Source organism: Marmota monax, unplaced genomic scaffold (assembly GCF_021218885.2).
Source record: "Marmota monax isolate L192 unplaced genomic scaffold, Marmota_monax_Labrador192_F-V1.1 WCK01_AAM20220418_F8-fsc00230, whole genome shotgun sequence".
In the NCBI taxonomy this organism is placed as follows: domain Eukaryota; kingdom Metazoa; phylum Chordata; class Mammalia; order Rodentia; family Sciuridae; genus Marmota; species Marmota monax.
The window spans coordinates 1,175,531-1,198,198 of record NW_026693365.1 but is presented as its reverse complement, the minus strand read 5'-3'; the positions used below and the strand labels follow the sequence as shown (position 1 = coordinate 1,198,198).

General features: G+C 47.4%; 1 protein-coding gene across 6 annotated transcripts in view; it reads left to right on the top strand.

Moving 5' to 3' along the window:
* Positions 1–21,361, top strand: part of Traf3ip1 (TRAF3 interacting protein 1) — a 48,801-nt gene extending 27,440 nt beyond the window's left edge. For all 6 annotated transcript variants that reach the window (XM_046456935.2, XM_058583298.1, XM_046456934.2 and 3 more), the window contains 3 exons: positions 3,482–3,558; positions 17,875–18,098; positions 19,352–21,361. In XM_046456935.2, the coding sequence (XP_046312891.1) occupies positions 3,482–3,558; positions 17,875–18,098; positions 19,352–19,517 (467 nt within the window). In that variant the 3' untranslated portion in view covers positions 19,518–21,361. The remainder of the gene's footprint in view (positions 1–3,481; positions 3,559–17,874; positions 18,099–19,351) is intronic.
* The last annotated feature ends 1,307 nt before the right edge of the window (positions 21,362–22,668 follow it).

The following is a 22,668-nucleotide window of genomic DNA, read 5'->3' as shown; positions in this document are numbered from 1 at the left end:
ACTTTATTAAATTTATCAGCTCTAAAAGTTTTCTGGAAGGACTTTTACGATCTTCAAAGTATAGGATCATATCATTTGCAAATACGGAAAGTTTGACTTTTTCCTTTCCTATCTGTATTTCTTTCTCTTGCTCAATTTCTCTGGCTAAAATTTCAAGTATTGTTTTGATGGGAGTGCTGAGAATGAACATCGTGTCTTGTTCCTGGTCTTAGTGGAAACATTTTTCTGTTTTTACCCATTCAGTATGATGTTATCTTTGGACCTGAGATAGGTAGACAGATATCTTTTGATATTGAGGTGAGTGCCTTCTATCCCTAATCTCTTCAGGGTTTTTATCATGAAAGGTGTTGGATTTTGCCTAAGGCCTTTTCTGCATCTTTTGAGATGATTTTTGTCCTTGCTTCTACTTATCTGGTTTAATTCACTTATTGGTTTCCGTGTGTTACCACCCTTGTATCACTGGAATGAAACCAACTGGATCAAGGTAAATAATCTTTTTTAGTGTGTAGTTGAATTTGATTTGCTGCTAATATTTTATTGAGGATTTTTGTGTCTACGTTCCATCAATGATATTGGTCTGTAGTTTTCTTTTCTTGAAGTATCTTTATCTGTTTTTGCTATCAAGGAGGTACAGGCTTCTAGAATGAGTTTGGAAGTCGGAATGAGTTTCAACTTCGTGGAATAATCTGAGGAGTATTGGCATTAATTCTTCTTTAATGCTCTGATAAAATTCAACTGTGAATCAGCCAGTTCCTGAATTCTTCTTTGTTGGGAGGCTTTTTATTACTGTTCCAACCTCAGTTCTTATAGTTGGTCTCTTAGGTTTTCTCTCTCTTCTTGGTTCAGTTTTGGTAGGGGCATATGTGTTTAGAAATTTGTCCATTTCTTCTAGCCTTTTCAATTTATTGGCATGTATGTTTTCAAAATATCTATCTCCTAAAGATTCTCTGAATTTCAGTTGTGTGTGTTGTAATTCTTCCATTTTCATCTAATGTGATTAATTTGGGTTTTCTCTGACTTGGTTAATTTGGCTAGAGGTTTATTAACCTTGTTTATTTTTTCAATTTATGCCAGTTCATCGATTCTTGGTATTCTTTTAGTTGATAATAACTCTAACCCTTATTTCTTTCCAGACAACTAGGGTCGGTTTGTTTGTGTTTTTCTAAGACATGTGGATGTATCAGTAGGTGTCTGAGATTTCTGTTTTTACATGGAAGTACTCGTAGCTATGAACTTCCCACTTAGTGCTGCCTTGTGCATCCAGAGATGGTGCTCTGATGTGTTTCCATCTTTGTTTGATTCTAGGTATTTTTAAATTTCCCCCTTAATTTCTTCAGTGACCCACTCATCATTCAAGAGTGTAGTGTTCAAAGTATGTATAGTCTTTGTAGTTTTTTTGTTGATTTCTAATTTCATTCATTATTTTTTGAAAAAATACAAGATATGATTTCTTTCCTTTTTTATATTAGCTAAGACTTGCTTTAGGGCCTAATATATGATCAATTTTGGAGCAGTTGTCATGGGATGACATGTTATGTAGATGTCTGTTAAGTTCAACTTATCTATAAAATAAGGTTTAAATCTGATGTGTTCTTGTTGCTTTTCTGTGTGGGTGACCTATTAGTTAGAGAGGCATATTGAAATTCCCACTAATTCTGGATCGGGGTTAGTCCTTTTATACCTAGTAATTTTTGTTTTATAAAATGTTGGACCCCAGCAACCAGAACATAAGTATTTACAATTATTATATCTTCTTGCTGGATTGTTCCCTTTATGAGCAGTGAAGACCTTCTTTGTTCCTCCTGATTTGGGCTTGGGATCTGCTTTGACTGGGACACGAGCGTGGCTCCACCTCGCCGTCAGTCTCCATCGACATGGAGGGGCATCTTCCACCCTTCCACCTAAGAGTCTGTTGCTGCCTCCGCTTGTGAGGTGTGTTTCTTGGAGATAGTATACAGTGGGGCGAATGATCTCTGCCTCTCCATTAACTGAGGAGAAGAAAGGGGGTGATCATATGCTGAAAAAGTCAGATTATAAGGAAGTAAAATCAACAGTAAACTACATTAAAAAAAATAGAAGGAAAAGGACAAGAGAGAAAAAACGAAAAAAAAATGTTGGGGAATGAATAGGTACAGAAGAGAAAGCAAAAGATAAAAGGGGTGGAATATAAAGGAGAGAAGGAAAGAGGGAAAAAATAGTAAAAAAAATATTAAAATTATTTTAAAATGTGAAATAACGAGCACAGCAGGAAACCATATAAACTGACATGGAAGACAATAACAGGGAAACCGACAAGAGAAAAAGACTGAAGGCCTGCCGGGATGCTAACCTGCTTGCGGGCTTGAGTGTTGAGGTCACCAGTGGTCGGGCATGGCCTGGGGCATGGCCTGGGCCCCGGCCTTGGCAGTGTACCCTCCCCCTGGCTCTGGGACTGCAGGCAGATCCCAGCTGCTTGGTCCACCCCTGGGGGGGGTGTTTGTTGTTTTTCATGGCTTGCTTTAAAACACACTGTAGCGCCCAGCCACGTGGCCTGTAATCTGGATCCTTCCATCTTCTTTCCTTTTCTTTTTTTGTTTTGGTCCTGGAGATTGAACCCAGGGGCCCTTAACCACTGAACCACATCCCCGGCCCTTTTTTGTATTTTATTTAAAGGCAGGGTCTTCCTGAGTTGCTTAGGGCCTTGCTGCTGAGGCTGGCTTTGAACTCATGATCCTCCTGTCTCAGCCTCCCAAGCCACTGGGTTTACAGGAATGAGCCACCATACCCAGCTGGATCCTTCCATTTTCAAAAAAGGAGAAGTGTGTGTGTGTGTGTGTGTGTGTGTGTGTGTGTGTGTTAGTACCTGTCCCCACCTCCATGCTTCTATAGTTTAAACTGAGTCCTTGCTGGCATCCCTTCTATTGCAATATAAGGAAATAGTCCTCAACCCCTTTTGGAGCTTTGTGGTCTTCACCATGTAGGTGTGTGTGATGTATTCTGTCAGTGCCATAATGATATGTGGTCAGGTGGAATAATATTTTCAAGAAAATGATTTTTTGTATGATATATATCCCATCTGCAATTCTAAAAGAAATGTAGTATTTTTGCATATATATATATATATATATATATATATATATATATATATATATATATATATATAGCAGTACTTAGAAATAATTTGGAATTGCTATGTTTGTAATAGATGGTCATGTTTTGTGGTGTTAATCTAATACTTCTTGACTCTGGAAGTAGAAAAGAAAATCTATTTTATTTCCAAAGCTTTTCCCCTTTCTATGAGCTGATTTCTTAGACTTTAAAGTTTTATAGTTGATTTCCAATACCAGCTGCTGTACCATTCTCTCGTAGACTAGCTTCATCAAATAGATTATTTGAAACTTTTTAGTATAGAATTTAGTATTTTTCCCACCCTCCCACCCATTTGGAAATAGCTTCTTGGAACAGAGAATATCTTTAACCTACAATCACTGATTTTCAACAGGTGGACTTGTGAAAAAAATTTTGGAGACTAAGAAAGATTATGAGAAGTTGCAGCAATCACCCAAACCTGGAGAGAAGGTAATGGAACGATTTCTGTAGCCGTTGGCACCTTAGCAATCTGTCTCACATGTTTACTTTTAAACAGAGATGCTTCCAGTGTTGTGATGACCAGTGACGCCTGCCCGTACAGCCACGTGCGTCTGTCCGCTCATCCCCGGTCGGGAGGGTGCAAGTCTGGGTTCTCTCTGAGTGGGGCGCTTTCCTGGCCTGGCATCCCGCTCCTTGGAGCCAGGGCCCAGGGCTGGTTCTGCTTCCAGCCTTGCCCACCCTTCTCCAGGCCCTCCTGGGGGAGTGGGGAGGCTGGCCGCCTGTCCCAGCTGATGGCAGGATGAGCTGGGGTGCCCGCCTGGCAGCGAGTGTGTGCTCTGTTCGGCCTTGGCTCCTAGGTCGTCCTTACAGATGTGCGATATGGTTTTGTGGGGACCTGTGCCTCCTGTGCACCACTGCTGTTTATCCTTAGGCATGTGACCATCAGGGTGAGCACCTGCTGCTCAGGTGGCATCCCTCTAATGTCACTATGAACAGAATGATTTTGCGTGTGTGTAAACAGAAGTTTTTTGGATAGTCAATCAGCCGGTGATTCCAAAAGTTTCATACACAGGGCTGTGTGCACACACATTGTTTTTCCTCCCAAATTAATGGTTATTCGTTTCAGAAAATCCTGCTTAAAATGTCCAGTTGTGAAGTTATGGCCTGAAACAGCCCGTGAGCTGGCGTTGGAGGCGCCCTCTGCAGCAGCATGTGGGGCGAGGCCTCACCCAGTCCTCTGTTGCCACGGATTCTCTTCCGCCACAGCCCTGTCCCTCTGCTCCAGGGCGTCCAGATGTCCCTAGCGATGAAACCCAGGGTCATCCCTCCGGTCTGTTCATGTAGGTGCCTTTCAGGTGCCCACTGGTTTAGATTTTATAGGTGTGGTTTTTTGGGCGGGTTAACTGGAGATTGAACTCAGGGGCGCTCAGCCAGTGAGCCTCATCCCAGTCCTGTTTTGTATTTTTTTTTAACCTTTTTTTTTTTTAGTTGTTGATAGATCTTTATTTATTTATTTATATGTGGTGCTGAGGCTCGAACCTAGTGCCTCACATGTGCCAGGCCAGTGCGCTGCTGCTGAGCCCCAGCCCCAGCCCCCTGTTTTGTATTTTATTTAGAGACAGGGTCTCACTGAGTTGCTTAGCGCCTCGCTGTTGCTGAGGCTGGCTTTGAAATTTCAATCCTCCTGCCTCTGCCTCCTGAGCTACTGGGATTACAGGCATGCGCCACCGCGCCTGGCTAGCTCCATTTTTTGTACAAAGCATACTGGGACTTTGTTTCAGGCCTCCTTTGAAGGGTAAATTTCACATTGGTAAATCACTTAACTTCAGAAGATAAAAGGGGAAGTTGTCTTTGTTTCATGAATATCTGTTGGTTTGAAAAAGTTCAGTCAGCTGTTTGAAGGTGGGGTGATGTGCAGCTGGGTGGGGAGGAGCCCGCAGAAAACCTCTCTCTGGTTTTCTAGGATATTGATAAGCATCAGATTTAAGTTTAATCTGCTCTTAAAACATTTTGGTCAGTTTTGTTTTAAATAAAGGAGAAGTTGAAGTGCTTTTTGCCCCTGCCCTGCCCCTTTTTCTGGAGGGCAGCCCCCAGCCGCCTCGCTGCCTTCTGCTTTGCCCTGGTGCTGCCTTGCTTGGTGCTGTTGCGTTGTGATGTCACGTGGTGCAGATGGCTTTCTTCAGGTGACGTGTTTCTGAGGCTCTCCTTGTTTACACGCCCGTGGGTCAGTGTATCACTGTAGTTGAAGGCTGGGTCCCTGATTGCTTTACTCATCTTCATCGACGCACGCGTGGGTGTCCTCAGCCGCTGCTGCTGTCAACAGTGTGCCCGTGTCTGGCACGCAGAGCACGTTTCTTTGAGCAGGAGTCAGCAGACTCTTGAAGGGCCAGATGGTCATCACATCAGGTGATGGAGCCTTGTGGTGGCAGCCACTCCAGCCCAGGGGTGCGAAGACAGCCGTGTGGTGGTGAATGTAGGGGCTGTGTTCTGCAGGACTGCCCAGAGGGACAGGGCGGCCTGTGGGCAGTCGTTTGCTGACCCTGGCTTTAGAGGCTGAGCCCACATGTAGAGCTGCCAGATGTGGCCACTGAGCTCCTCCAAGGACCACAGTAAAGGTTTCCCTCCCAGGGGCGGCAGGTCTCTTTCCAGAGGAGGACGGACCGCCTCCCACCTGCCTCCTTGTCCCCTGCCCCCCAGTCCCTGGCTTTTTGTTGCTGTGCTGATGTCTGCGTGTCCTTGGACTGTGTGAACAAGGTCAGGGACGTGTGCTCTGTTGGGGCGAGCCTGGCTTCTTTTGCTCCGCAGTCACTTTCCCGTGTGCCCACATCGCAGCATGGACCCATGGTCGTTCCCTGTTCCCGCCGAGCAGTAAGGGCGCCCCCATAGGGTGTCCGGTGTGTGGGTCTGTGTGCGGGCAGTGACAGGGGCTCCTCCTATGGGAGGGACAGAGCTGCTGTGGACTGCCTCTGGGTCAGTACCTCCGTCCTGTCGTTTCGGAGCCTCGGGGCGAGACTGCGGAGTTGTAGGGTGCGTGAAGTTTCTTTTTAAGAAGCGGCCCAGCTGTTCCCAGGCGCTGTGCACCTTAGACTCCCCTGGCTGCGGGGGTTCCAGGTCCTCGTTGGGGGTTTTTCGTGGTTATATTTGCATTTCCTTAAGGGCTTATGATGTTGAAGTCTTTTCATGTGCTTATTTGCCATCTTGTGTCTTCCTTGGTAAAGTGTCCAAGTTTTTAGCCGGGTATTAATTAGGGTGTTTGTTTCTTATTGGGTTCTGAAAGTTCTAAATTTATATATTTTGGATACAGGTTCTTTAGGAGATAAATTTTCTTCCAGCCTGTGGCTTGACTTTTCCTTGACAGTGTTTTTATTTTTTAAATATTTTTTTACTTGTCAATGGACCTTTATTTTATTTTTAGTTATTTTTATGTGGTGCTGAGAATTGAACCCAGTGCCTCACCCATGCCAGGCAAGTGCTCTGCCACCGAGCCACAGCGCTAGCCCCTCTTACAGTGTTTTTTAAAAAAATGTCTTTATTCGTATGTTATAGTTGCCCATAATAGTGAGTTCATTTTGACTATTTACAAACGCATGCGCCATGATCCACTCCATCTCAGGCCCCAGTACTTCCGCTCTCCTCCTCCTCCCCCCTCGGCCGGTCCTCCTCTCTCTTGGTCTTCCCTTGTTCACTGTGTTTGGATTGGTGCTCTGTGGTCACATGTACAGTGGAGCTCACTGTGAGACGGCCATGCACCACACCACGCCACCACGCGATGAGGTCACCATCACCTGCAGCTCCCGCCCTTTCCCATCTCCCCCGCAGTCCCCTTCCTTTCCTGCGCTGTTCTCACTCCTGTTTTCCTGGGCTCCTCCTCTTCAGATGCCTAGTTCCTCTCTGGCTTTCCCACTCGAGGGCCGACACTGCACCTTGTCGTCGTTCTGAGTCTGGCTCGTTTCGCCTGGCGTGGTGTCTCCATGCCACCCGTTTACTGCAGGTGCCATGCTCTACTCCGCCCTGTGGCCGAGTAGAGCTCCGCTGTCAATAGCCCACATTTCCTTTCTCCACTTCTCTGTCGATGGCAGGTTCCAACCTGGGCTCTTGTGGATTTTGCTGCTGTGGACAATGCCATCTCTGTATCCCTAAAGTATGCCGATTTTAGTTCTTTTGGATGAATACCAAGGAGTGGGATAGCAAGGCCGAATGGTGGTGAGACCGGCAAAGGGCAGGTTGGTGATGATTAAGGAAAAGGAAGTGGGTAGGTAGCACTTCTCAGCACCAGGCTGCCTACCTCAGCGGTCAGCCCCTGGCAGCGCTCTCCCTGCCCTTTGCTCACGTAGGCACGAGAAGACAGGAACCCTGAAATCTATCAGGGGCAAGACACCCCCACTGCCTGGCACCAGCCCTGGACCCTCCTCTCCAGAGGAGTCTCTCTCTCTCTCTCTCTCTCTCTCTCTCTCTCTCTCTCTCTCTCGTCTCTTGAATAAAACTTGTTTTCTTGCTCCAGTGTTTCTCTGGTGTTTAATTTTCAACGCCTGTTCAGGGCGTGCTGGAGGTCACACATGCCACTCCCCGGTGAGTGTGACCCTTTGCAGACAGGTGTGTTGTGTAAATGCCGCACGGCAAACAGCCTTTGGGGATTTTCCCTGGTCTGTCTGCCCTGGGCCTCTGTTCAGATCGGCAGGCCCTTCTCACTATGGCCGCCAGGGGGTGCAGTTTCGCCACGGATGCTCGACCCTCCTGGCCAGGTGCTCCCCGGGTCCCCTCCACTGTAGCCCTCACAGAGCTGTCCCTTTTGGTCTGGTTTATCTGTGGTCTTAATGTTACTGGAATATTTTGTCGGCAAGGAATATTGTTTCCATTGAGATTTCTGTGAAGGAAGTAAAAGTGGCCTTGTGCTGTGGTAGTTGCCCACAGGGAGAGGTCAGCAGCAGGCTGGGGAGCCACGAAATCGATTTTAATTCTGAGTGGTATGGAGAAGGATTGTTAGTTATTTGGAGATTTTTTTAAAATTATTTATTTATTTTATGTGGTGCTGAGGTTCAAACTCTGTGCCTCACTAAAAGAACTACAGGCATATGCCATGGGTATACCACAGACGAGAAAGGTCTGGAAGCCACTGGAATTTTTTGCCAGTGAGCTTTGTGAGGTGTTCGAGGAGCTCGGCCTCTGGAGGTGCAGGCTGCACCTGGAGAGCACGTCGTGTGCGAGTGTGGCCCACGGCTCTTGCATGGACAGGTGACGGGCTGTAACTCACCAGGGTCAGGTTGACAAGTCGTCCTCTGTTTAGGGCGCTTACTTGGTGAGTGCTCGTGTGATGAACAAAGATGATTTTTACTCAAATGCCAGTGTGAAATATCCGTCATACTGACCCCGTCTGTTTTCTAGACTTGGGTCTGTGTGTCCAGGGGTCATTCCTGGCCTTTATCCCATCAGTACCCTATTCTGCTTCACACAGGACCTTGAGTCTAATGGGTCGTGGCTGGCAGTTGGGGCACTGTATGGTGTAGACTGTGATTAAAGAGGTCTGGGGGTGACTTGCTGGCCTGTGGGTGGGACACAGTTGGTAAGGATTAGAACTCACACCAGCGGTAGGCAAACGGACCTTGGAAAGCAGGTGAAGCCAGTGTGGGGTGTGCGGAGGGTTCTGGAGGGCAGCCAGAAGCCTGGGCCCTGGGCGCAGGGTTGGTCCCCAGGTAGGCACGGGTGGGTCCTCCCTGGCTGAGATTTCCTCTCTGGTCTGCAGAGTAAGGAGACCTCAGAAGGTACCAGTGAGGCTCATGCAGTTGTTAAAACATTAGAAAGGAGAATCTAGAAGGAATGGCCCAGAGATGCAGCCACCCAGAAGGGGGCCTATGTCCCTAGTGCACTTGGCCTGGCTGGGTCTCCCTGGCTCCCACCTGGTGCCTCTCATGACCTGGCGGTGACTGTGGCCACACAGTTTGATGATGTGTGACAGTGGGATTCACTGTGAGTCATCGTACACGCACATATAACCGTTTGACCCGCCTCACTCTCCAGGCCTCCTTGCCTTGCCCTCTCCTCCCCCACCCATTCCTCCGCTCTATGGGCCTCCCTTCTGTCTTCATGAGGTCCCTTAAAAAAAACAAAAACAAAAACATGTTTCTTTAGAGGGGATTTGGTGAGAGGGCATCATTGCCATGAGCTCACAGCAGGACTGCATGTCAGCACAGGAGCCTTGGGGGACGCGCCAGCCAGTCCAGGCTGCAGCATCCTGCAGAAGCCACTCTGTCACTGAGAGACAGTGGCCGGGTGCCGTAGAGCTTTATTTACTTACGGACACTGAAAGGTGAATTTCTTTACTTTTCTGTGTCACTAGTATTATCTCAAAATATTTTTTTGACTGTTTGTTAAGGGTGAGAGCCATTTTTCACTCTGGGTTCTACAGGCCTAGTTCCCGCTGTCCACCGCCTCGCGCTGACACAGCCTGCTTTCAGCACTGTCGCCTCTAAATAGGACCTGTGTTTGGTAGCAAAGCCTTGTTTTCTAGTTCCTCGTAGCTGTCCTTTGGCGATCCCTGGCCCTTTCATTTTCATGTGAATTCTGTGACCAGCTTGTGGAGTGCTGTCGAGGCCCCTGGGTTCCCGTTGGCGTGTTCCTGAGCAGGGCTGGCCCTGTTCCATAGGCGTCCTGGCTGACGCTGAGCAGCCCTCTCCAGAGCCAGTCCTGTCTTCAGTTAGGTCTGCGTCTGCGCTGGACTGTTCTCTGCTGTTGGAGAGACTGCTGTGTACACTTGCTCTCTGCCTGTGTTGCTGGGGTAGAAATGCTGCTGTGATAGCTGGGTCCTTGAGGGCTCAGCCTGGGGCTCGCTTCGCCCTATGAGATGGCCCCGAGGGTCTCCTCTGCAGCTGCTCTCAGGGCTCATGTGGTGTTTCCTTGCTGCCAGAATCAGCCCAGGATTGTTCACAAAAGGGGTTTTAAAGGATTTGTTTTAAAAGGATTACTGATCCTTAAAATCGTTATGAAACTGATTCTAGAGATTTCACTTAAGCAAAGGTAAGAAGCTTGACAAGTTAGGAATTCCTAGTCATTGTTCTGTAAAGCCTGTGTTTTGTTTTGTAATTCATAGTGAAAGAGGACGCATTCTAGGATTAAAAGCTGTGTCCCCCGTCGGACCGACCTGTCTGTTTTCTTCTGCGGTAGTTTTGTCCATGTTTCCTTATTCTATTTGTGCTTCCACAACCGGGAAGTCAGCTGCTTCAGTTTCAACACTCAGGTCAGCTGGGCAGCATCTTCTACTCGTGGTTTACTTATCTAACATTTAACTAAGAAATTATTCTTAAGCCAAATAAAATCCCCACTCAGTGCACTTTCTCTTAAATCAATAGCTCCTATAAGATTCAGCATCCATTAGGATCCAGGGCTGGAAGACCCGTCCTTACCATAGGGAGAAGCACCTGTCAAGTCATCACGTCACCGGTAGCTGGGGTGGCTGGAGAAGGTCCCAGGAGACTCAGGAGCAAGGGTGATACCATAGTTCTGCTGAGATACCTGCAGGCTGAGCCAGTACCAAAAGAAATGAGTTCAGTTCTAGAAAGCAGCAGACTGGATCATCTTCAAGTGGAGATGACATTGTGCACCAAGTAAGTTGGCCAAAAACGTTGACTTTTAGGAAGAAAATAGAGAGATGGTCAGTGACAAAATCAGCATAGAAAAGTGAGTATTGATAACAGTCAGAAACAATATGAATAATACCCCCCGCCCCCCGTTTCTTCATGAAACAGAAATGCAGCTTGATAAACCAAGGTGTGGCTTATGGAGAAGTTTATAGTAACCATGTTGAGCTATAGAATGTTACCAGGAAATATGAAGGATCCAGATAAAGCCACGGGACCACCATGGTTCGCAGGGGAAATTCAGTATCACAGGGACGTTGTTTTCCTCAAATATCTTATAAACTTAGTGCAATTCTGGTAAATATTTGATGGAGGGCTGGGGATGTGGCTCAAGTGGTAGCGCGCTCGCCTGCCATGCGTGCGGCCCGGGTTCGATCCTCAGCACCACATACAAACAAAGATGTTGTGTCCGCCAATAACTAAAAAATAAATATTAAAAAAAAAAAAAAAAAAAAAAAAAAAAAAAAAATATTTGATGGATGTTTGGAATTGGGCAAATAATCTAAAGGCCATCTAAAAGAATTGAGTACATGAGAATGTTCAAGAGGCCAGGCCTGGGCTATAGTGCCACCGCCCTTGCTCCCATGGCTCTAGCTGGGAGTGAGCACTGCCTCTCCCCAGTAGAGGGGACTGTGTTCAAGTCACCTAGTCCGTTCCCTTGTGATGCAGGGGAGCAGAGCACCCATCAGCACTGGGAGAGAAGCATGCAGAGCTTTTACACGAACATGGGTGCCCCATAGGAAAATGAAGACCGCAGCAAGCAGGTAGCACTGACACCCCTGTACCAGGTCACTCAGGCGGAGGCAGAGCATATAGGGACCAGAGGAGGATCGCTGCTGTTTTAACGAGGTTGGTCCAACAGTCCCCTGGGCCTTGACACTTCCCATCTCTGATGACAAGATTGCTTGTATCCCTCTGGAACAGGAAGGGCTTTCCCCATGGGGGTTTATCGCCCTCCTAGGGAGAAGAGGGGAGAGCAGAGCACCTGCACCTGCAGCCTTTTGCTTTTGGCACTGGGGGGGGTCAACCTTGGGTGCTTTATCACTGAGCTACACCCCAGACCTTTTGAAAATGTTTTTGAGACAGAGCCTCGCTAAGTTGCTGAGGAATAGGAACTCTCAACAGAGGACTTTTGCTCCTCCTGCTTCAGCCTCTTGCTCGCTGGGATTACAGGAGTGTGCCATTGCACCTGGCCCACACCTGTTGTTAGCTGCCTTTGGGTCAAGGTAATCCTCTGCCAAAGTGCTACATTTCAAGTGCCTATTCGGTCACCCTTCGTTGATAAGACAATTGTAAAAGACATTTCCGTTTCCCAGGCCGTCAGGAAGTCTGGCCTGAAGATGGGTCATGATCTGACCTTCTGCTAGCTTGCTGCTCTTCTCATGCAATTCTAAGAGGTGGCTTCCTCACCTCCGAAGGTGTCATGGGTGAAGCTCACGTCTAACACTCACTCTGTGTGCATTCCTCCTCCGGGGGAAGTTTGCCATCGGTTCTTTATAGCTGTGGGCGACATGTTGATGACAGTAATAACTGACAATTACAGAATGTGTAGTATGACCACAGAATTGCCCACATCACTCTGTTTAATCTTTGCAGTGATCTCTGAGAGAGGTGTTCCTAAGTGAGTTAGGAAAATGAGGCCCCCAGGTCATAACTGTGGACATAAGTTCTAGAGGTGGGATGGGATGGATGTCCCCCTGCAGGGTTTGGCCCCAGTCTGGGCAGTACCCTCATTCTGTCCATCTTCTCCGATGTAGGTAATAACAGCATGTTCTGGACATGGAGTGGCAGTGTTCTACCTGCTGCCCTTGAAGTTGTTCAGAAATGATGGAGGAGGGAGGCGCTGGCTCCCTCATATGCACAGAAGTGGAATATTGGTTCATTAATATTCGACATAGATTTCTAAAGCCATCTTAGAAAATTGCTTGGCAGCATGTCATGAAAAACATGCCTTTGACCTGGCAGTGCTGCTTCTTGTCCCTTCCCATAGCACATCGTGTGCCTGTGTGAGCAGGGACACGTGTGAGGTTATTCAGAGTTGTGTTTTTTATAAAAGCCCTACATGAAAAATAACCCCAGAGCCCACCAGCAGTAGACTGGGTGAATAAATCATGGAGTTTCATTCACATAATGAAGTACTGTTCTGCAGTACAGTGAACAAAATCTAAGTTATGTGGTTGATTCAGAAACCAAATGTTGAGCAGAAGAGGCAGAGGTAGGGAGTCCATTTGCTCATGAGTCCATTTGTATCCTGCTAAGTAAAACAAGCATGCAGGCAAGCACCGGGCCAGACAGACCTCCAGCAGGCTGAAGGGCAGGCCTCGGACCTGTGCAGACCCTGTGCTCAAGCTGGAAGAGCTAGCAGTGTGCGTACTTAGCCCAAGTGACAGCTGCAGCTCTCCGCTTCACTGTTCTGTTAAACTGAACATTCATGCTTAATGTGCTTTTCTGTATGTGCATCAAAAGGTGGCAGTGTTTGCCTAGGGGCCATTTTGTTCCTGTGTTGGAGAGGTCCTGGGTGATCTGTGTCCACAAGAGGTGAATGTCTGGTTCACAGAGGCGTTTGGTGGTGGGATACTTCTGGATGAACGTGACACAGCACGATTGTTCTGTTGGCCCGAGCGTTTCATTTGTAACTTGAATGCAGGTTTTCCTGTTGATGAGGAATAGGAACTCTTGACAGGCTTCGTAGAAATCAGCCCCTGGGGTCAAGGGTAAGTGTGTTGTTTAAAGCAAATGCTCTTTGATTTATTACCCTCTGCCCCAATTAATCGTGCTTTTGTTTACTAGGTTTGCTTAATGTAAGGTAGAGTTCTGGTTGATGACTAGTCAAGGGCAGCAGAGTGGGGGCAGTGCAGAGGCCTGGCCTCCCTTGTGGCCCCCACCTGCTTGTGAGAGAGACTTCTGGCAATACCCAAGGGCCAGACAATAAGACACTGTTCTTCAGTTAGTACTTTCTTCTCTTGAAGCATTGCAGTTGGAATAGGTCTCTAAGTTGGATCATTTTTATCTGTCTGACTTATAATACATGATTGAAAATTTAAAAATTTTAAAACAATTGTCCACATTTCTGGAGGCACGTGTGTATAGTAAAATGCAAATAGTATTAAGTTTCAGTAGGTAACTGATCACCAGAAAAATCTTGGAAGCATTTTCTAAAGTTTGCATGCATGGGGGTGTGTGCAGTACATGTGCAGTGTGTGTGCATGGTGGCATAGGCAGAGTGTGTACATGGTAGTGTGTGCACATGATAGTGTGTGCATGGTGGTGTGTGCAGTGTGGGCAGGGTGTGTGCATGGTGGTGCATGCAGTGGTGTGTGCAGGGTGTGTGCAGTGCAGGCACATGGTGGTGTGTTCAGTGTGTGTGCAGTGGTGTGTGCAGGGTGTGTTCATGGTAGAGTGTGCCGTGTGTTCATGGTAGTATGTACAGTGTGTGCATGCTGGTGCATGCAGTAGTGTGTGCAGTACATGTACAGTGTGTGTGCATGACGGTGCGTGTAGTGGTATGTGCAGGGTGTGTGTGATACATGTGCAGTGTGTGTGCATGCTATTGTGTGCAGTGGTGTGCATGGTGTATGTAGTGGTGTGCATGATGGTGCATGCAGTGGTGTGTGCAGGGTGTTGCATGGTGGGTGGTGTGTGCAGTGGTGTGCATGGTGGTGTGTGCAGTGGTGTGCATGGTGATGTGTGCAGGGGTGTGCATGGTGGTGTGTGCAGTGGTGTGCATGCTGGTGTGTGCAGGGGTGTGCATGCTGGTGTGTGCAGTACTCAGCCAATTGCTTTTTACACTTGCCAGAGGCCTTCATGCCAGAGGCAGCTGAGAAAGTAGCCTCTAGTCTGCAGCAAAAGGAAGCAGGAGCCAGGAGAGCGGGTCTGCGTCCCCATGAAACATGGGTGCTACTCTGTTTGCATGATTTTTAGAAACAGCTTTTAGAAACAACCCTGGTAAGAGTGTCACAAAAAGGTGTTGTGGGTAGTTCTGCATGGTTCACAGCAGATTTTCTCAGAGCTCAGAATCAAACCTTTTGTTATGGAAAAGAGTTTGGGTGTTAATTTCATAGCTGGGGTTATACATTATTTTAAAATGGAGAAAGGGAAGGGAGTATGTCACTAAGAAAGGTCAATTATTATTATTATTATTATTTGTAATACTAGGGATTAAACCCAGAGGTTTTACACTGAACTGCATCTCCAGCCCCCTCCCCTTTTTGCAGGCTTAAAAAAATTTGTTTTTTGAGACGGGGCGTACTAGGTTGCTAAGGGTGTCCTCAAATGTGCTATCCTCCTGCCTCAGCCTCCTGGGTTGCTGGGTGAGTTTCCTCCTTGCCCAGTGGAAAATTGTGTTTTAATGAAAAAATTTACCCATCTGGATCTGGACATACAGCTGTTGGTGGAGGTTGGTAGTATAAATAATCTTTTTTCCAACATGCACCATAGTACTGCAGGCATGCCTGGTGAGCTGTGTGGCTGGCGGGTTTGTGAAAGCATGCCTGGGCTTCTGCTGAGGCCTTCGACTTCTTTCTGGGGATAAGTTGACGGTGAGAACTAATGCCTGTGGGTGGCTTCTGCATGTGAGGCACGGAGCTGCTTATTTTATTGTCCCATTTAACCTTACCTGTAAGATAAATATTATTTCCATTTTATCAAGAGGAAGTTGAAGTACAGAGATCAAGTCAGGCTCCAAAGGCCTAGAGTTGGGAGGTGGCATGGCTGGGCTGGCTGCAGGACTGACCGCTCATCTTGCGTCCGTGAACCTGCTACATTCTAGATTGGTTTAGGTCGTATCTTGTGTAATGATGGATTTTCAGTATTTTTACTCTGTTTCCAAAAATTAATATTTCATATGACTTAATTACTGTATGGTGAGTATGGTTGTAGATTCTTAAATTTTACTGTACATATTAAAATTCTTTAAAACAAGGTTACATTTATATGGAAAGTTGCCAGTAGACCTACATGAGCTACATAAGAGCTAGTCTTGGGGCTGGAGTTGTAGCTCAATGGTAGAGTGCTTGCCTAGCACATGTGAGGCACTGGGTTCAAACCTCTGCATCACATAAAAAAAAAAAAGTGAAATAAAGATATTGATTGTGTCCACTTACAACTAAAAAAAAAAAAATTTAAAAAACTAGTCTGTCCTCAGAGGGGTGTGTGTTCTTGTTAAAGCAAATAGTCACTGCTTGATTTGTCCATCTTTACCCTGCCAAGTTCATCTAAATGAAAGCTTAGATGTTTCCAGAATTCTAATGTTCTGTGGAAATGTGATCCATTGCCTTTAAGATAATAAAAAAAAGAGTCTCACAAACTATCATAATCCCAACCCAAGTATATCTTGTTTTAAATTCTTAGCATCTTAAAATAAGGATTATAAACTTCAGTGTTCTGAGTAGTGCTTGGTTCTATGATGTAGAAATATGAAGGGTTTGACAGGGTGACCCACAGTGTGAGGGCGCTTTACCAGTGAGCTCTTTGTGTCTTTCTTTGTCCTAGCCCATGGCTTTGTGAGACAGTTACACATACAGCCCTGAACGGCCAGCGTCAGTGCCAACAGTGTCCGACACATGGGGGCCACCTCATCATCATGGCGAGTGGGTCTTAATAGAATTTTCAATTTGTCTTCCAAGTCAGGGAGATTTTCTAGTTTGTATGTGATAAAGACTGTGCGCTTCCCCCTTGGGAAACAGTTGACTATGGTGGTGAGCCCTTTTAGTCAGCCAGCATCCTGACTGTCACCTGTTTAAAGTGAGCATGTTGCTTTGAGGGAGCTGTAGAGTCCTCTGCAGTTGGACATGGAGGAGGCGGTGCCCTCTCCACCTGCCCTGTGGCAGCACCCTGCAGAACTGCAGCGCACCCTCCAACCAGGAGGCCTTGCCGCTACAGCATCCTGCAAGCCCACCCTCCTCCCCGGCCCTCAGCCCCGGGCCCCTGCCAGGCTGTCCTCCAGGCCTGGGGTGTGCAGGGCCGTGGAGTGTCTCAGGACCCTCCTCACCCAGTGGACTCCTCAGGGCTGTCCTGCTGGCTCCCTGCCAAGTTCCTTCCTGTCTTGCTGGTGCATTCCATGGTGTTCCACAGTTCACTTGACCCCCTGCAGGGCGTCTGGGCTGGGTGTACAGAGGGTGTCATGGCTCTGGCTGAACCCCTAGGAGGACGGTCGCTAGAGCATATGGTAGCTGCACATTTAGTTTTTCAGAAGCTGCCAAGCGCTTTCCAGCTGGTTGTGCTGTTCCATGCCCCCAGCAGCAAGCGGGAATGTCATTTCTCCTGACCAGCGTCTCAGACGTGCTGTCAGTTTTCAATCAGCCGTTGTGGTGGTTGTATAGGAATCTCATTGGCCTTGAACTTGGATGTCCTCCGCAGCTGATGGCTTTGAACAGTTGTCTGCATGTGCTCTTCAGTGAAATATCTGGCATTGCCCATTTTCTGACTCGTTTGTTTACCTTTTTGCCATTGGGTTTTGAGAGTGCTCTGCATATTCCAGATATTAGATACATGCTTTTTTAAAAAAATAGTTTATTTTTTGGGGCTGGGATGTGGCTCAAGCGGTAGCGCGCTCGCCTGGCATGCATGCGGCCCAGGTTCGATCCTCAGCACCACATACAAACAAAGATGTTGTGTCCGCCAAATACTAAAAAATAAATATTAAAAAATTCTCTCTCTCTCTACCTCTATCTCTCTCACTCTCTCTTTAAAAAAAAAAAATAGTTTATTTTTTAGTTGTAGATGGACACAATATCTTTATTTTATTTTTATGTGGTGCTGAGGATTGAACCCAGGGCCCCGCACGTGCTAGGCCCCTGCACATGCTAGGCGAGCGCTCTACCACTGAGCCACAACCCCAGCCCAGATACAGGCTTTTTTTAAGACTATGATTTGCAAATATTTTGCAACTTTTTTAGAGTAGATATTTTAATTTACAGGTGCAGACAGACCCACATTCCCTTTGAGAAGGGAAGGTTTGGTCCCTTCCTGTCTTGGGTGCTCCCATGGAGCCTGCCACCTCACATCTACTCTTTTGGCTGTGTTGGTCCCTGTGTCCTAGGAGTGATACGGTCCCCAGCCAGCACAGTCACTATTCTGTGCCCATCTGTCCAGCCCGGTGGTGGTGTGCCCAGCGGCCCCCCTCCTGCCTACAACTCAGGATACTTCTTTCTTTTCCTGGCTTCCCTGACTGTAGGAGAAATCCTTTGTCTTTGAGTGGGCGTGGAAGAAGGAGAAGGATATTGTTTCCAAGGAGATCGAGAAGCTCCGAGTGTCCATTCAGACCTTGTGTAAGAGCGCGCTTCCTCTGGGAAAGATTATGGACTACATCCAGGAAGACGTGGACGCCATGCAGAACGAACTGCAGCTGTGGCACGCGGAGAACAAGCAGCATGCAGAGGCCCTGCAGAAGGAGCAGAGGTGGGGAGGAGCCTGCAGAGGGGGCAGAGGAGGGAGGGGCCTGAAGAGGGGGCAGAGGAGGGAGGGGCCTGCAGAGGGAGCAGGGGAGGGAAGGGCCTGCAGAGGGAGCAGGGGAGGGAGGGGCCTGGAGAGGGCAGAGGAGGGAGGAGCCTGGAGAGGGAGCACAGGCTATTTACATGCGGTGCTGAGAATTGAATGCGGTGCCAGGCGAGTGTGCTACCACTGAGCCCCAGCCCTAGCCCCTACATTTTGATTTAAAGTATTTGAAAAAAACATTCTTGACAGTTCTTCCTTACAAAACCTGATTTTGTTATGATAGAAAACTATTGCTCTTCTTTGTTGTATATTTTAGTTTATATTTTATGCTTTAAAAACCTAAAGGGGGGCTAGGGTTGAGGCCCAGTAGTAGACAACTTGCTCTACCATATGTGAGAAACTGGGTTCCATTCTTAGCACCACATATAGATAAATGAATAAAATAAAGGCCCATCAAGAACTAAAATATATATATTAAAAAAAAAATGGGCTGGACATGGTGGTACACATCTATAATCCCAGCTGCTCAGGAGGTAGAGGCAGAAGGGTTGCAAGTTCAAAGCCAGGCTGTGCAACTGAGCCAAGACCCTGTCTCAAAAAATAAAAAATAAAATGGGCTGGGGATGCGGCTCAGTGGTTAAGTGCCTCTGGGTTCAGTCCTTAGTACCAAAAACCAAAAACAACAACAACAAACCATAAAGGGAAGGTTAGTTTTGACTTCAGCTTTCCCAAGGTCATGTTAGTTCCCTCGCTCCCATTATTTAGTGCAGCAGATGAGAGGCTGGCACAGAAGGCCCTACTGGCCTGGCCAGCTTCTTCCTGTGGCAAGGCCTCCTGTCCTCTGACAGGAAGGGACTCGTCTAGATGGTGGTCCTAAGTGTCCATGGGGAAATTGCTGTGCACCTCTTGGCCAACCCTGGGACTCTGGCAAGTATATAATTTGAGGACTTCAGTCCCATCATTTAAGAAACATTGGCCTCCTTTAGTAAGTCTCCTATTTGACTTCTCTTTTCGTCGTGGCAGGGGTTGCGGAAATGTGAAATAAACTTTGTCCAGACGTGAGTGGTTTGCTCCTTCTTGTCATCAGGGTCAGAGATTTAGATCGTACCCTTTTTCTTTGGATGCAATAGAAGTGGACTTGTGCTGTCTTTTGGGGGTTAGTTAAGAAGCAGATCTAAAATGAGGGCAGCCTGATGTGCGCTGGTGTGTTCCCTTAGTATCACGGACTGTGCCGTGGAACCCCTGAAGGTCGAGCTGGCGGAGCTGGAGCAGATGATCCAGGACCAGCAGGACAAGATCTGTGCTGTGAAGGCCAACATTCTCAAGAACGAAGAGAAAATCCAGAAGATGGTGTACAGTATCAACTTGACGTCGCGAAGGTGAATGCCGAGGATTCCAGGGAGGAAGTGCTGTGTCTGCATGGCCGGCCGTTGGGAGGAAGTACTGTGGGCTGCATGGCCGTCGGGAAGCTTCCGGGCTCTGAAATGCCTGTACCTAGAGTGTGTCGGGAGGCCTGTGCCCCTCCCGGCTGGAGCCCCCGTTGTTTATAAATGCTCTTCAGAACACCTTTGTGGGAGGTTTTTTTGCAAGCCTGTTCTCTCTTTCTCTGTAGCCTGTTTAGTCCTGCACCAGAATTCTCATGCAGGTAAGCGGTGTCGGCACCAGGAGATGTTCTTTATTTTGGTTTTTGAGTCAGGGCTTACTGCATAGGCCCCAAACGAAGGGTCACCATGAACTTTTTGATGGGCACTTGATACATAGAATGAGGCCTGAAAACGATCACGTTATATTTTAGATTTCCAGCTGAGCAGGGTGGACGGGAGCCCGTGTCCTTGGGTGTGTGCCGACGCCGGGTTGTTTCCTCCTTCTTCGTGAGCGCATGGGCGTCCTTATGAGGTCGTTTTTTTGGGCCCTGTTAACTTGTGCTTGTGTATCTGGCCCTCCAAGTTCACAGTGGACAAGAGAGGTTTCAGGGTGGCTGTTCAGAGCTCCTCTGGTATGGAGTTGCCACAGGGACACCTTTGCTTTCCTCATGGCCTTGCCCTGGGCGTCCCCGGTCAGCATGAGCAGAGCCCCGCGTCCCTGTAGGAGGAGCCCTTCTGTGAGAGGCAGCAGCATCTTCCTTTTCCTCGCACAGGCTTGTGCACCTGAGAGACAGGCCCTCAGGAGAAGCCACAAGAAGAAGACTTAGGAGGACGGAACAATGCCTAAAATTTTTTGATGTTATCCACTTTTTTTGGAAATTGCTTTTTAAAGCAAAGTTATTAATTTTTTTAAACTTTTTTATTTTTATTTATTTATTTATTTTTTTTTTAGTTTTCCACTTAAATACAATATTGCAAATGCATACAAAGGTCTTCAGTTCCTCTGGGAAGGGTTTGTGTGTGGAGTTATACTTGCAGGTCCTGGGGGCTGGATCCTGGTCCTTCTGCCTCCACTGAGGAGTCTGCCTCAAACGTGAGCATTGCTGAGAAGGGTCAGCAAGGGCAGCACAGCTTGTTTTAGGTGCAGAGCAAACCCTCCCTGGGGCGGCCGTGGGCTCCCAAGCTGCCTGGCTCAGGAGCAGGTGCTGGAGATCTACCCTGTGGTGGCACTGCTGCTTCTCCCTCCCACCTGCATCTTGCAGTTATTTTTGACCAGTTCCTAGGACACACGGGTTGCGGTGGGAGGGGCTGTTGGTTACAGTCCTTCAGGTATTTATAGTCTCTTTGCTACTGAATTGAGTGGCTCAGCTGTGATCCCTAGTGGTCCCTGTTTGCTTCAGGTTAAGCCACATGCCTTTCATGACTTTGTCCCTGTGAATAGGATTTGTGCATTGCAGAAATTGCATACATTGTATGTGAGCAGACTTGTGTGAAGTAGTCTATCACATTGTATCGTAAAGTTTATTTTTCTTTTATATGTAAATCGTAAAAATGATCACCTATTTTTTTTATAAGTGTATGGATTGTACAGTTCATTTCACAAATGGAAAAATCATAAGCATTTGGATTTTTAGTTTTCAAAGGTATGTAGAAAAATACGTCTTTTCATTCCTGTTGTGACACTTACCCCTTTTCTAATTTAACTGAAGTTTTATAAGACAGGTAAGTATTTACCAGAAATTTTAAGACAACTTATAAAGCTCGTGAAGGTCTCTGTATGTAGCTATCACTGTATCTTATGATCAACAGATTAAATCCTAATCTTATTAACATTTTGAGGAAATATACCAATGGAATTCTTAAGTGTTTTCCTCGACTGTGGTTTATAAGTTCTAGAGTTATTCTTCAGGAGTTTGCATTTACCAATTCAGTGACACTAATTTATGTTCAAAGGAGATGTGTCAATTTTTGGAAAAAATAGTTCAAGGCTAAAATTTAAGCTTTCCACTTTGATGTTCATGCTTGTTTCCTTTTCAATAATCAGCCTTTAAAGGAAACATCTCCTGAGACCTGTGAAGGCAGAAGGCATCCTCCAGGACAGGTGCACTTTGGGATTGGGTAGCGGGGGATCTAGTTGAATGCGCCTGGGCTGGTTTGCACACTGCCCTGGACTAGTTTGTGTATGTTGTGCCTGGTGTCATGGCACCCCAAGAGAGAAAGGACAGCCAGGACCTTTCTCTGGGTCTTGAATAAACAGTTGGCAGAAGGTGCACACATAAACCTGTTTCAAAGAGAGACCACCTGCAGTCAGGGTCATCTGTCATCATCACAGTCCACTCCTAGGGACACAGAGAGCTCATCACTTCATCCAGAGGCCTTCAGAGGAGACCACTGTGATTGCCCCTGGTGTTCCGCAGGGTCCAGTGTGGCAAAGCAGAGCTTAGGCATGTCAGAGGAGGTGAGCGGCCTGGCGGAGGGGAGGGGACAGCATTGCTGCTCCAGGTGCCTGGGGGCTGCCCCTGGATCTGCCCAGGACACTCTGACCCTGGGGCTTGTTTTTCCACGAGGAGTTTTGGTCACCAGTTTATACAAGCTGGCAGGAGCGAAGCCCCGATCAGGATACCTCCAGCTTTCTTGTGTTGTCATGGAGGGGCTGGGAGGACTGTTTGTGTGTGTGTGTGTGTGTGTGTGTGTGTGAGAGAGAAAGAGAGAGAGAGGGAGCGACTGGGGTGTTTTAGTCAGCCTTTTGTCACTGTGACCAAGACCCAACAAGAGCAACTTGGAGGGAAAGCTCATGTTGGTTCATGATTTCAGAGGTTCAGTCAACAGTCAGCCAGCCCACAGCTCTGGGCCCCAGGGAGACAGAAGAACATGGTGACCGAAGGGTGTGTGGAGGGCAGTTGCTCAGTTTGACAGCCAAGAAGCAGAGCTCTGCTCGAAGGCACCCCCTCAGTGACGCTGCAGCCACACCTACCTGCCTGCAGTCACCAACCAGTTCGGCGCTGGCGGAGGGTTGATCCAGTGCTTGGGTCCCAGCCTTCCCCTCTGGACGTCCTGGCACTGTCTCGCTCGGGAGCTTTTGGGGCACTACTGTGCCATCCATAACCTGGGGATGGAACTCAGGACCTTGCAGTTAGGGGAGCTCTGCACCAAGGAAATCCTGTGTTCTT